The sequence below is a fragment of the Coregonus lavaretus genome, assembly GCF_964263955.1.
Source record: "Coregonus lavaretus genome assembly, chromosome: 3".
NCBI classification, from domain to species: Eukaryota; Metazoa; Chordata; class Actinopteri; order Salmoniformes; family Salmonidae; genus Coregonus; species Coregonus lavaretus.
In genome coordinates, this window is record NC_139990.1 from 75,870,560 (window position 1) to 75,885,865 (window position 15,306).

Consider the following 15,306-nt stretch of genomic DNA (forward strand, 5'->3'; position numbering starts at 1 on the left):
GGTAGCCATGCTGGTTAAGTGTGCCTTGAATTCTAAATAAATCACAGACAGTGTCACCAGCAAAGCACCCCCACACCATAACACCTCCTCCTCCATGCTTTACGGTGGGAACTACACATGCGGAGATCATCCGTTAACCCACCCCGCGTCTCACAAAGACACGGCGGTTGGAACCAAAAATATCAAATTTAGACTCCAGACCAAAGGACACATTTCCACCGGTCTAACATCCATTGTTCGTGTTTCTTGGCCCAAGCAAGTCTCTTCTTCTTATTGGTGTCCTTTAGTAGTGGTTTCTTTGCAGCAATTCGACCATGAAGACCTGATTCACACAGTCCGCTCTGAACAGTTGATGTTGAGATGTGTCTGTTACTTTAACTTTGAGAAGCATTTATTTGGGCTGCAATTTGAGGCTGGTAACTCTAATGAACTTATCCTTTGCAGCAGAGGTAACTATGGGTCTTCCATTCCTGTGACGGTCCTCAAGAGAGCCAGTTTCATCATAGCGCTTGATGGTTTTTGCGACTGCACTTGAAGAAACTTTCAAAGTTCTTGAAATGTTCCGTATTGACTGACCTTCATGTCTTAAGGTAATGATGGACTGTCGTTTCTCTTTGCTTATTTGAGCTGTTCTTGCCATAATATGGACTTGGTCTTTTACCAAATAGGGCTATCTTCTGTATACCTTGCCACAACACAACTGATTGGCTCAAACACTTTAAGGAAAGAAATTCCACAAATTAACTTTTAAGAAGGCACACCTGTTAATTGAAATGCATTCCAGGTGACTACCTCATGAAGCTGGTTGAGAGAATGCCAAGAGTGTGCAAAGCTGTCATCAAGGCAAAGGGTGGCTATTTGAAGAATCTCAAATAGAAAATCTTTTTTGATTTGTTGAACACTTTTTTGGTTACTACATGATTTCTTATTTTCATAGTTTTGATGTCTTCACTATTATTCTACAACGTAGAAAACTGTAAAATTAAAGGAAAACCCTGGAATGAGTAGGAGTGTCCAAACTTTTGACTGGTACTGTATATATATATAATTATTTCCTGCCTCAAGTGCCCCCTACGGGCTTGGGCCCGGGGGCTTCAGCCCCTGCATTAATCAGGCCCTCTTAGTGCGTGGGCAGTGTATGTATCCAGCTTGACTGATGAGGGTACAGACTGAGGGAGGGAGATACTGAGGGAAGAGAGGAGGAAGAGAAGAGAGGAAGAGGGGGAGCGATGGAGAGAAGTGCTTAGGGAGAGAAGGTATAGATTGTGTAGAGGAGATGGTGTAGAACTGTACCTGATGGTGATGATTTCCCCAGGGCTAGCCCTGATGTTCCAGCTGCAGTTGATCCTGGAAGGGTACTGGAAGGGCCAGCCAGGGCTGGTGATCACTCCACTGGACGCCCTGATCTGCTCTACCACATCTCCACAGGCTGGACAGACACACACGGAGACAGACAGGCGTGCGCACACACAAACACAGGCACACAAATTAGCATTTAAAGTGATCATTTTGTTCGGTAGTTTTGAAAGTAGTGCTCACAAGCCAAAACGGGTCACCAAAGATTGTGTACCATCTTACATATGTGTATCATGTCATTGTTCTCGAACCCTGCAGTGTGTGCAAAAAGAGAGTAAAAAAAAAAAACTGATGTGCATGTGCTTGGACCCACCATGCAAACTCATTGGAAAATACTGGGCCGACCTGATCCCGCCTACCATTTTTACCTTGCAACCTAATTGGACATGATTCCACCTGCCAATAAACATTGTCCATCACGCTAGGTTGTTGTAGGCTACTGATTTTCTACCACCCTTTGTTGCATGGTCTGATCAGACTATGGGAAAATATAATAACATCTGAGGACCTTCAGAAAGAATTCACACCCCTTGACTTCTTCCACATTTGTTGTGTTACAAAGTGGGATTAAAATGTATTTAATTTTCATTTTTGGTCAACAATCTACACAAAATACTGAAAAAACAAATATATCTTGATTAGATAAGTTAGAAACATCTCTCTTAAGAGCTTTGCACACCTGGATTGTACAATGTTTGCCCATTATTATGTTTTAAATTCTTCAAGCTCTGTCAAGTTGGTTGTTTATAATTGCTAGACAGCCATTTTCAAGTCTTGCCATAGATTTTCTACACAGTGTACAAAACATTAAGAACACCTGCTCTTTCCATGACTTAAGCCCTATTTGCACGGGACTAGTATTACTATAGAACGTCGGTTATGTAATTATTACCCCAGCATGTCCGTTTTTCTAGTGGACGATTCGGACGGGATTAGTTTTACCAAACTGCCCCTGTAATTCTTTTTTTTCCTCATTCAACATTGACCGTTATGAAGGAAGCCTGGAGGCTCTTATAGGTGTGATCAGGAGACACGATCAATAAGGATTTTTAAGCCTTGAAACAATTGAGACATAGATTGTGTATGTTCTCCATTCGGAGGACGAACAGGCAAGACAAAATATTAGTATTTTATTAGGGATGGCAGCAGCTACCCTTCCTGGGATGAAAACACATCAAGACACTTACAAAACAAAAGATAAAACAGTACATCATATAACATCGCTACTCCACTACACATCCACAACACAAAATACAAGATACCACCATACAACAATACCACAATGTTCATCTGTGGAGTGCGTATGCGTTTGTCTGGACCTGTATTACAAGATTTAGTTGAGCAAGGGGCCTAGACAGCTGCCCTGGGGAATTCCTGGAGAGGCTTCCATTAAAGAACACCCTCTGTGTACTGTTAGACAGGTAACTTTTTATCCACAACATAGCAGGGGGTGCAAAGCCATAACACATACGTTTTTTCAGCAGCAGACTACGATCGATAATGTCAAAAGCTGCACTGAAGTCTAACAAAACAGCCCCCACAATCTTTTTATTATCAATTTCTCTCAGGCAATCATCAGGCATTTGTGTAAGTGCTGTGCTTGTTGAATGTCTTTCCCTATAAGCGTGCTGAAAGTCTGTTGTCAATTTGTTTACTGTAAAATAGCATTGTATCTGGTCAAACACCATTTTTTCCAGATGTTTACTAAGGGTTGGTAACAGGCAGATTGGTCGGTGATTTGAGCCAGTAAATGGGGCTTTACTATTCTTAGGCCTCCTGTAGCTCAGTTGGTAGAGCATGGCACTTGCAACGCCAGGGTTGTGGGTTCAATTCCCCCGTTGTCAGACCCCGCTGGCTTATCATTGTTCATAGGCAACAAAAAAATGCACCTCTTCCACACTCACATTACGGAATGTAAAATTTGATCAGTTATACTTGTGTGGTGTCAGCGTTTGTTGCTGGCATGTCATGCCTTAGTTTGCTAATCTTGCCAAAGAAAAAAATCATTAAAAAGTAATTGGCGATGTCAGTGGGTTTTGTAATGAATGAGCCATCTGATTCAATGAATGATGGAGCTGAGCTTGCCTTTTTGCCAAAAAATTCATTTAAGGTGCTCCAGAGCTTTTTACTATCAATCATCTTTGTTTCATAGTATAATATATTTTTATTCAGTTTAGTCACATGATTTGATCAATTTGCAGTATGTTTGCCAATTGGTTGTGCAGCCAGACATATTTGCCTCAGCCCTCTCAACCACACAATTTTTCAATTCTTCATCAATCCATGGGGATTTAACAGTTTTTACAGTCATTTTCTTAATGGGTGCACGCTTATTAGTAACTGGAATAACCAATTTCATAAATTTGTCAAGCGCAGCGTGTGGTTGCTACTCATTACACACCACAGACATACAAATATTATTTACATCAACAACATAGGAATCACTACAAAACGTATTGCATAACCTCGTATGACTTTGGTTTTCGTAGATATCAGTACTATATTGTGATCACAACATTCAATGAATCTGGATACTACTTTCAAGGAAATGTCTGCAGCATTAGTAAAGATGTGATCAATACATGTTGATGATTTCATGTGCTGTTTGTAACTACCCTGGTAGGTTGACTGATAACCTGAACCAGGTTGCAGGCACTGGTTACAGTTTGAAGCTTTTTCTTTACTGGGCAGCTTGATGAAAGCCAGTCAATATTGAAAATCACCCAGAAAATATACCTCTGTTGATATTACATACAGTGGGGAGAACAAGTATTTGATACACTGCCGATTTTGCAGGTTTTCCTACTTACAAAGCATGTAGAGGTCTGTAATTTTTATCATAAGTACACTTCAACTGTGAGAGACAGAATCTAAAACAAAAATCCAGAAAATCACATTGTATGATTTTTAAGTAATTCATTTGCATTTTATTGCATGACATAAGTATTTGATACACCAGAAAAGCAGAACCTAATATTTGGTACAGAAACCTTTGTTTGCAATTACAGAGATCATACGTTTCCTGTAGGTCTTGACCAGGTTTGCACACACTGCAGCAGGGATTTTGGCCCACTCCTCCATACAGACCTTCTCCAGATCCTTCAGGTTTCGGGGCTGTCGCTGGGCAATACGGACTTTCAGCTCCCTCCAAAGATTTTCTATTGGGTTCAGGTCTGGAGACTGGCTAGGCCACTCCAGGACCTTGAGATGCTTCTTACGGAGCCACTCCTTAGTACAATTTTATCCCTGATGTCCTTACACTCAGTTGGTATAGCGTGGCACTTGCAATGCCAGGGTTGTGGATTCGATTCCCACGGGGGACCAGTACGAAAAAATGCATGAATGCTGAAATGACTAAAATGTAAAATGTATGCATTGCTACCACTGTATCATAGGGTCTTATCTATTATCCATCCTCCTTATAAAACATGTTTTGTTTCCAAAAGGTATCGAAATTGTCAACAAAAGTTACACCCATTGAGCAGCAATAATCACGTAGCCAGTTGTGAAGAGAAAGAATCCGGCTAAAGCGTACGATTCAAAGAGGGCACAGGGCCAGATATGATGGGTCTTTTATTAGTGTCTAGCAGAGAATCAATCAGCTCTTTAAAATCCTGTTCAGAGCTGCACTTCATGATGTCATTAAAACCCACATGGACTACGATGGAATCGATTCCCATGTCCTGGCGTAGAACATTCAGGAGCAGCTTAGTAATGTAATTTACTCGAGCTCCGGGATAGGACATTGTTTTTGCACCAGGATCAGTCACATTTCTTATCATGGAGCTGCCCAAATCACGGCTGGCGAGAAGGACGAGGAAATCCGCCGCTCCCACACTTCACAGGACGGGCGACAGGCAGGATAACTTGAGCCCGTAGCTCCCGGTGCCTGGTGCAGGCCCGCCTGATCCAGAGTAGGGACGGAAGATTGCCAACGCCGACTTCGAAATCGTAGGGGAATGAGTAGGCACAGCGGCCGTAGACACAGGTACTCCAAGCAACGAAGGTGAAGATCAGGCTCCAGGGTGGCGAAACTATTAGTTGTTTGTATCCGCTCCGGGCCTGTCGGAGGGAGTTTAGCCAGCTTTACAGGAGGCCACTGTCATCAGATTCCACGGCTCGTGACATGCGACCATCGTTGATTTGCATGCTCCTCTTGCTTTGCTCCTTCGACTCCGCTATCAGATGGGGGAGGAGAGACAGGAGAAGGCTCCCCTGTCGAACGAACTCCGGGCAACACCAGCCAGTCGGATAACAACAAACGGCAAGGCAGAGATGCATCAAAACAAGCGCGAACACTGTCCAGCCACCGGCGTAGAAAAGGTCAACATTCCAATCTGCGTATTCCCAAGTTTCTTACGTAGGCTGGTGATCTGCTTGATCAAGGAAGCCACTTCAATCCTATAATCCTCGGCAAGCAAACAATTGCTACATTGGAACTCTGAGGGATCCAGTTTGTCCCGAAACAATGCGTAGTAGATACAGCTCCTACAGTACTGGAACCGTTCATTTACTTCTCCAGACAAAGAGGGCTCCATTGCAAAACTCATCTGGGACTAACTTTGTTAGCTTGATGGCTAGCTAGCTTAGCTGCTAGCTAAGGTAAGCAGCTCTGTTAAGCAGGATTCCGGGACAAGAAATAGCAATCCTAGCTGTTAAAAGCTAACCGTGTCAAGGAATCCATGCAAAAACAAGTTCAGTATTTATATCTAACGAAGATTGGTTATTTTTTTGACAAAAACAACAAACCGAGTGTTTCCAGCATACAGTGTTCAGCTGCGCACTCTGATGACGTATTGAGGACTGTGCACCGGTACCGCTTCAGGGAGGAAGCAGAGAGCCCTTTGAAAGGGGTATGGTAGTAGGTGCCAGGCGCACCGGTTTGAGTCTGTCAAGAACTGCAACATTGCTGGATTTTTCACGCTCAACAGTTTTCTGTGTGTATCAAGAATGGTCCACCACCCAAAAGTGATCGAGCCAACTTGACACAACTGTGGGAAGCATTGGAGTCAACATGGGCCAGCATCCCTGTGGAATGCTTTTGACACCTTGTAGAGTCCACGCTTCGACGAATTGAGGCTGTTCTGAGGGCAAAAGGGGGTGCAACTCAATATTTGGAAGGTGTTCAGTGTATATTTGGCCTTGTGTTTTAGGTTATTGTACTGCTGAAAAGTGCATTCATCTCCCAGTGTCTGTTGGAAAGAAGACAACCAGGTTTTCCTTTAGGATTATGCCTGTGCTTAGCTGCATTCCGTGTCTTTCTATCCTAAAAAAAACTCCCTAGTAATTGCCGATGACAAGCATACCTATAACATGATGCAGACACCACCATGCTTGAAAATATGAAGAGTGGTCCTCAGTGATGTGTTGGACTTGCCCTAAACATTTCAGGACAAAAAGTTTATTGCTTCTCACATTTTTTGCAGTATTACTTAAGTGCCTTGTTGCAAACAGGATGCATGTTTTGGAATATTTTTTTATTCTGTACAGGCTTCCTTTTCACTCTGTCATTTAGGTTAGTATGTGTAGTAACTACAATGTTGTTGATCCATCCTCAGTTCTCATATCACAACCATTAAACTCTGTAACTGTTAAAATCACCATTGGCCTCATTGTGAAATCCCTGAGCAGTTTCCTTCCTCTCCGGCAACTGAGTTAGGAAGGACGCATGTTTCTTTATTGTGGCTAGGTGTATTGATACACCATCCAAAGCCTAATTCATAACTTCACCATGCTCAAAAGGATAATCAGCGTCTGCTTTTTTTTATTGTTACACATCTACCAATCGGTGTCCTTCTTTGCGAGGTATTGAAAACCTCCCTGGTCTGTGTGGTTGAACCTGTGCTTGAAATTCACTACTCGATTGAGGAACCTTACAGAGATGGGGTAGTATTTCAAAAATCATGTTAACCACATATTATTGAAAACAGAATGAGTTTGCAACTTCTGTGATTTGTTAAGCCCATTTTTTATCCTGAACTTACTTAGGCTTGCCATAACAAATGGGGTTGAATACTTATGGACTTAAGACATTTCAGCTTTTCATTTTTTGATTAATTTCTAGAAACAAAATTCCACTTTGACATTATGGGGTATTGTCTGTAGATCAGTGAAACAAAATCTCAATATAATACATTTTTTAATTCAGGCTGTAACAACAAAATGTGGAAAAAGTAAAGGTGTGTGAATACTTTCTGAAGGCACTGTATAGGCTAAAATAAAATATTATTTATTCAAAAAATTTATTATCCTCGTTTTTCATTAGGCTAGATGCCACAACCACCAGAGAGTTTGTGACAGGGAAAAATAAATAAAATCAGCCTCAAAATAATTTCCCTATTCCAATAGATATTGATGTGTGCAGCTATGGAAATACAATTTATGCTCACTGTCAATTTTTTTGTAATTGTTGGGTAATAATATACATTTGTTGGCCTACTGTGGGTTAAAACGCTAAGAAAAGGTTCAAAACGGGAGGTAAAAAAAAAACAGAAGTCGTTTTCAGGCCTCCGTAACGCCGCTTAATGTGCATTGGAAGAGTGCACAGCAAGCCAAGAGAGTAGGCCTATCCCACTCCCGACTAAAAACACAGTACTAACTCACCACTGACACACTAAATGCTATTTCAATGTCTTCCATTTCTAGTGTCCCGAGGGTATAGGAAATGAACAGTGTTCTGTTCATGCAAAAAGGCTATTCTGAAAGTCTGCTGTGGGCAACAAATGTACTGTTTGGTTCTTCGCAGACAAAAACAAGGGCTGAGTTACTGCCTACATTACGAGCTCAGAGATAAATGATCATGTGATCTAGGCTAAACCAACTTACCATTAGAAATCCCTGATACGTAAACGTTCTCGTTGTGCTCCGAGCAAACTGCATTTCCTAGAAAAGATAAGACAAAAAATGTAAAGGTTATTTTTCTAACGAATGATTGTGGGATCACGAGATGGAGCTTTGGACTAATCTTTTGTGTAAACATGATGTGGAAATGGGGCTTATTCATAACTCTGGCCCCTCTGAGGCAAATGTAAATGTTGAGCTATTTAATCAACGAAACCCAAGACTGACCACGATCAACAGGCAACTGAAATTACATCTGTAGTCTTGCAGCAGGAGAATTTGAGCTTTGAGAAAGTGTGTAGGCTAATGTATATGGGAACAAGAGGCAGTTAGAGAGGACGATTACACTAGCCCAAAATGTCTGAGTGGTAAAGAGTGGAAAGTGGAAAACTAACTAGGCTTAACATTCTTGCAGGTTACGAGGATCATACAAAATGAAGAAAAAATACATGACTGAAAGAATTAAATCTACATACCTATAGAAATACGTATGACTGAACAGGCTAGGCTAATGGAAGACTTGTTATTAGCCAAGCTATGAGCTTAGGCCGTTTAGGCAATGGTCGGGTGTGTGTATTATTATTATTTTATTTTTCTTTCTTGGGGGTAGATTAGCTTTAATATTGCAGATAGATTGTAACTTCCATCAATGTAATTGTCTGCATCACTTCCAATCCCCTATGTGTTTTTTCTCTCGCATATACAGTATCTCACAAAAGTGAGTACACCCCTCACATTTTTGTAAATATTGGAGTATATCTTTTCATGTGACAACACTGAAGAAATGACACTTTGCTACAATATAAAGTAGTGAGTGTACAGCTTGTATAACAGTGTACATTTGCTGTCCCCTCAAAATAACTCAACACACAGCCATTAATGTCTAAACCGCTGGCAACTAAAGTGAGTACACCCCTAAGTGAAAATGTCCAAAATGGGCCCAATTAGCCATTTTCGTTCCCCGGTGTCATGTGACTCGTTAGTGTTACAAGGTCTCAGGTGTGAATGGGGTGCAGGTGTGTATACATTTGGTGTCATCGCTCTCACACTCCCTCATACTGGTCACTGGAAGTTCAACATGGCACCTCATGGCAAAGAACTCTCTGAGGATCTGAAAAGAATAATTGTTGCTCTACATAACATTTTTACATTTACATTTTAGTCATTTAGCAGACGCTCTTATCCAGAGCGACTTACAGTTAGTGAATACATATATATTTTTTTTCATACTGGTCCCCTGTGGGAATCGAACCCACAACCCTGGCATTGCAAACGCCATGCTCTATCAACTGAGCTACATCCCTGCCGGCCATTCCCTCCCCTACCCTGGACAACGCTAGGCCAATTGTGCGCTGCCCATGAGTCTCCCGGTCGCGGCCGGCTGCGACAGAGCCTGGATTCGAACCAGGATCTCTAGTGGCACAGCTAGCACTGCGATGCAGTGCCTTAGACCACTGCGCCACTCAGGAGACATAAAGATGGTCTGGGCTATAAGAAGATTGCCAAGACCCTGAAACTGAGCTGCAGCACGGTGGCCAAGACCATACAGCGGTTTAATAGGACAGGTTCCACTCAGAACATGCCTCGCCATGGTCAACCAAAGAAGGGGTGGGGGGGGGTCAGCCTGTCAGTGCTCAGACCATACGCCGCACACTGCATCAAATTGGTCTGCATGGCTGTCGTCCCAGAAGGAAGCCTCTTCTAAAGATGATGCACAAGAAAGCCCGCAAACAGTTTGCTGAAGACAAGCAGACTAAGAACATGGATTACTGGAACCATGTCCTGTGGTCTGATGAGACCAAAATAAACGTATTTGGTTCAGATGGTGTCAAGCGTGTGTGGCGACAACCAGGTGAGGAGTACAAAGACAAGTGTGTCTTGCCTACAGTCAAGCATGGTGGTGGGAGTGTCATGGTCTGGGGCTGCATGAGTGCTGCCGGCACTGGGGAGCTACAGTTCATTGAGGGAACCATGAATGCCAACATGTACTGTGACATACTGAATCAGAGCATGATCACCTCCCTTTGGAGACTGGGCCGCAGGGCAGTATTCCAACATGATAACGACCCCAAACACACCTCCAAGATGACCACTGCCTTGCTAAAGAAGCTGAGGGTAAAGGTGATGGACTGGCCAAGCACGTCTCCAGACCTAAACCCTATTGAGCATCTGTGGGGCATCCTCAAACGGAAGGTGGAGGAGTGCAAGGTCTCTAACATCCACCAGCTCCGTGATGTCGTCATAGAGGAGTGGAAGAGGACTCCAGTGGCAACCTGTGAAGCTCTGGTGAACTCCATGCCCAAGAGGGTTAAGGCAGTGCTGGAAAATGATGGTGGCCACACAAAATATTGACACTTTGGGCCCAATTTGGACATTTTCACTTAGGGGTGTACTCACTTTTGTTGTCAGCGGTTTAGACATTAATGGCTGTGTGTTGTGTTATTTTGAGGGGACAGCAAATGTACACTGTTATACAAGCTGTACACTCACTACTTTACATTGTAGCAAAGTGTCATTTCTTCAGTGTTGTCACATTAAAAGATATACTCAAATATTTACAAAAATGTGAGGGGTGTACTCACTTTTGTGAGATACTGTATATACAAACACACACAATATATATATAAATATATATATATATATACATATACACATACACACACACGTTGGGTGTGTGTTGCTGTGAGTGAGCATTAGAACAGTTATGAGGGAGCATCAATAATCTTCAGACAAACCCTCCAACATGTCCCAACAAAGGAAACAATGTTGTTAAACGACTAGTTTGACTACAGAACCAATGCTCCTTCCCTGAGGTAGCCTAGGAACTGATTAACCCTTTGACTAGACAAACTACTTAGAGGTATTAGCCTATGGCATACTATTCAATCAACTCTTTGAACTAAGGCTAGCCACTAGGCCTACATGCCCATTATCGATGGTAGTGAGAAAAAAAAACACCTCAGTAGGCATATTGCATTCATTTGTTAGTTGGGTTGCAATAAAATGCAAATTAATTACTTAAAAATCATACAATGTGATTTTCTGGATTTTTGTTTTAGATTCCGTCTCTCACAGTTGAAGTGTACCTATGATAAAAATGACAGACCTCTACATGCTTTGTAAGTAGGAAAACCTGCAAAATCGGCAGTGTATCAAATACTTGTTCTCCCCACTGTATATTCATATATTATAGTACCTAACATCCGATTTGGATGGTCAACGAGTATACAGTATCAAGTAGTATGGAGCTGCGGCTCGGAGTATTTTTTCTTCATCCTATGTAATGTATTCTCAGTAAATTTGGTGGGGTTTTTTCCCCTCAGTTCAGAGAAATTAGTAAATGAAGATGTTGGGTTTATGTCCCATCCTACATCCTGATATTACCAGGTGCTGTTCCTGTTATTAGATGATACTTTAAAGAATTATCCCTTTTCTTAAAAGTACATATTGGTTTTCTTACCCTGTAAACAGTCCATGGACCAGGTATGACAGCAGCCGATGCTATGCAATTGGGGTGAACTATCCCTTTAACAATGGGGGAGATTCTTTAAAATGGGGCATAAACCCAACAACTTCAATTACTAATTTATCTGAACTGAGGGGAAAAAACCCACCAAATTCACTGAGAATACATTACATAGAAGCAATACTCCAAGCCGCAGCTTCATACTACTTTTCAACCATAGAGAACTGGTACTATATCCTTGTTGTTGGGGTGGAATTGGCGTAAGATGTGGGGGGTCCATGGATGGCTTTTGACCACTTCTTTAGATTCCTAATATCTAACTCATTGTTAGAAAAATGTTAGGTACTATAATTACTTAATATTATATGAATCCTATAAATTAAAATGGCCAATTTGGGTGCAATCAATCAGCTTAATTTCACAGAGATCTAATTATATTTCAACAAAATAATGTTTCCGGAATGCTTATCTTATCTGTTTCTAACTACAGAAACGATTCCAGAACAATCTGAGATTATGGGTGTGGATTTAAATGCAAATGTAATAGCTGCCTTTCACATGGGCTGAAATAACAGCTCAACTAATTAGAAAGGTGACAAACACCATTGAGACCTGGTGCTGCTGATCAATATTTAAAAGTAACCCATCCAATGACAATCAAATCAAATGTTATGTCACATGCGGCGAATACAAGGTGCGCAGACTTTACTGTGAAATGCTTGCTTAGGGGTCCTGCCAAATTATGCAGTATTTTTTTGTTATCCAGGTTTCTCATTAAGATAAAATCTATTTTTCAAGAGAGACCTGGTCCAACCAAGACAGCAGCAGGGGGGAACAATGTTTGAGATAAATATCAGACATAACAACTTATAAACATAGACAATATAAAACGTAAATAAACACATACAGATGAAGTCAGAAGTTTACATACACCTTCGCCACATACATTTAAACTCAGTTTTTCACAATTCCTGACATTTAATCCAAGTAAAAATTCCCTGTTTTAGGTCAGTTTGGATCACCACTTTATTTTAAGAATGTGAAATGTCAGAATAATTGTAAAGATAAATATTTTTTTCCAGCTTTAAAAAGGAAACTGGTTTTTGGTAACTTTCTCATTATAAAAACAGCGATGGTGAGATTCAAATGGTGAGATTAATGCTACCGCTATTCATGGCTTTATTATATGTCCCTGTGTCGACCACATAGGCTACAGAAAAATCACCATGCATGCATCCAATTTATTTAGTCAGGCAATGTCCACATTATTCTCACATATTTTAGAATGTAATAATGATAGTGAAATTATTATTACATTCTTTCAATGCATTGGCAAGGCCTAAAAAGTATTATTCTTAAAGTGGTAATGGCTACTTTTTGCATGCTTTGGGGGGGGGGGGGGGGGGGGATTCCATATTATGTACAATTATATAAATTACAATGAAGTGCTTGAAAAATTCAGTGAAAGTCCTTGAATTTGACTTGCCATGTCTTTATGAACCCTGCTTAAAGGATGTATAGTCCTAGGCCTATGTTGTTGTATAGGTGGAGTTATGGCCAATTTGCATATATTCACTTTTTTTCCCTCTAAGTACACATGTGGAACGGCATGAAAATCCTTTAAATTTTTTGTTTCAAACCATTTAGAAATGTTGATCCAAATGTGACACACTGGCCCAATTATTTATAGAAAGACCCACAAATGTCATTCTCTTCATGGTGATGTACAAAGGTAGAAAAAAGTAATATCCTCCTTTGCGTGTTCGGGTATTATTCTACACACTGGCTATCATTCTAATGAGCTCGGCCCCCAAACAAGACCAAATTTGGTTGGTCCAGACCGGACCAAATATCTGCCAATCTTAGACGTGACTATGTTCCACAAGTTTGGACATCACAGTATAGCAGAGTAGAGTACAGCACAGAAGAGTATAGTTCAGTACAGCAGAGTATAGTTTAGTACAGCAGGGTCACATTAGCTTTCAGAAATCTGCATTTTAAAAACGCAGACCATAAAAAAGTCGATATTAAAAGTCAACAGTGTTTTTTTGCTTCAATAGAGTAATCAGGGGCGTGCAACTATGGTTTATCATCACAAAAATAAATTAATGCCAAACATTCGGCAGAAAATGGCTTCATTTTCATCAGATGACAACAGAAGTGCAACGCTACTTGACTAGCAGCCACACAAGTCAATTAGCTTACAATGAAAAAGCTAGGTATTTTTTTGCAAAACGAAGCACGTGCATCATATTTCTAATGTTTATCATAGAATGAATGTAGCCATCTATATTCCCTAATGTTTTGCTTGAAGATAATCTTGCATTTTAAAGGAGAAAAATACACAGAAAATTAGCTACACATCAGTCAGAATGCTGTCTGCTGATAGAATGCCCGTTCGTGAATACGTGAATTTGCTTAGTCTGACGACGACAGCACAGATTTCTCATCCGAGTGGAGAAGTGCAACTGAAGCACAACATTTGTCTGAAGCAGATATTACAATAAGAAGCATTTTAGATGTGCGTTTAAAAAACACAGCAAGATGTGTTTTATTTTTTATTTTAAATATGCAGAATTCTGTGTTAACGCGACCCCTGGTACTGTAGAGTACAGTAAAGAGTAGCGTATAGTTCAGTAGAGTAGAGTACAGAAAAGTAGAATCAAGTACAGTATATTATATTATACTGTACCCTACTCATTTGTGCTCTACTGTACCATACTCTAATGCAACTGTGGTTTGGGACAAATAGGATTCCCCATTGTGGCCAATTCAATTGAAGTCATTCTGTTGCAGATTTTTCTCTACTGTACCATACTCTACTGCAACTGTGGTTTGGGACAAAATATGATTTCCCCATTGTGGCCAATTCAATTGAAGTCATTCTGTTGCAGATTTTTCGGTCACTGTTACCGATTTGGTAATACAACTCAAACAAAATTGTTCTCAGTAAAAACACTAACTAAATGGTAGGTCTATCTATACTTGTTACTTGCATGAACTTTCATAATTCTCCCTCATGCGGGAGAGAAATTAGAAAATATCTTAAAAGATATGTGGATTTTTCGAAAATGATGGGGGGGAAATCGATACAGTTACATATCGCAATATTATTTTGGACTATATTATATCGATACCATGACTCAGACTATCGATTTGTTAAAAAAAATAAGTTGGCAGGTAGCGTTAGCACTAGTTGGCTGTACCTGCACTGAAACTCATATACTTCTTATCCTATAACTTGCTCTACATCTTTTTGAAGTGTGTCAACATGTTTCTAGCACTTTTATTTCCATGACTGATCAAAACTAATTTTCTTGTCTCTCTGCAGCAGACATATACAGTGCATTCGGAAAGTATTCAGACCCTTTGACTTTTCCACATTTTGTTACGTTACACCCTTCTTCTAAAATTGATTAAATTGTTTTTTTCCCCATCATCAATCTACACACTATACCCCATAACGACAAAGTAAAAACAAGTTTTTAGAAAATTTTGCAAACTTATTAAAAATAAAAAAGGGAAATATCACATTTACATAGTGATGGCTATTTAACAGTCTGATGGCCTTGAGATAGAACCTGTTTTTCAGTCTCTCTGTCCCAGCTTTGATGCACCTGTACTGACCTTGCCTTCTGGATGAT

At 40.6% G+C, this 15,306-nt stretch overlaps 1 protein-coding gene across 1 annotated transcript in view; it reads right to left on the reverse strand.

The window, feature by feature from the left end:
* Positions 1 to 15,306, reverse strand: part of LOC311127076 (low-density lipoprotein receptor-related protein 12-like) — a 34,602-nt gene that overhangs the window by 15,527 nt on the left and 3,769 nt on the right. Inside the window, exons 2-3 of the mRNA XM_084158839.1 lie at positions 8,182 to 8,238; positions 1,294 to 1,429 (exon numbers count right to left, since the gene is read on the reverse strand). Coding sequence (XP_084014965.1) covers positions 1,294 to 1,429; positions 8,182 to 8,238 — 193 coding nt within the window. The remainder of the gene's footprint in view (positions 1 to 1,293; positions 1,430 to 8,181; positions 8,239 to 15,306) is intronic.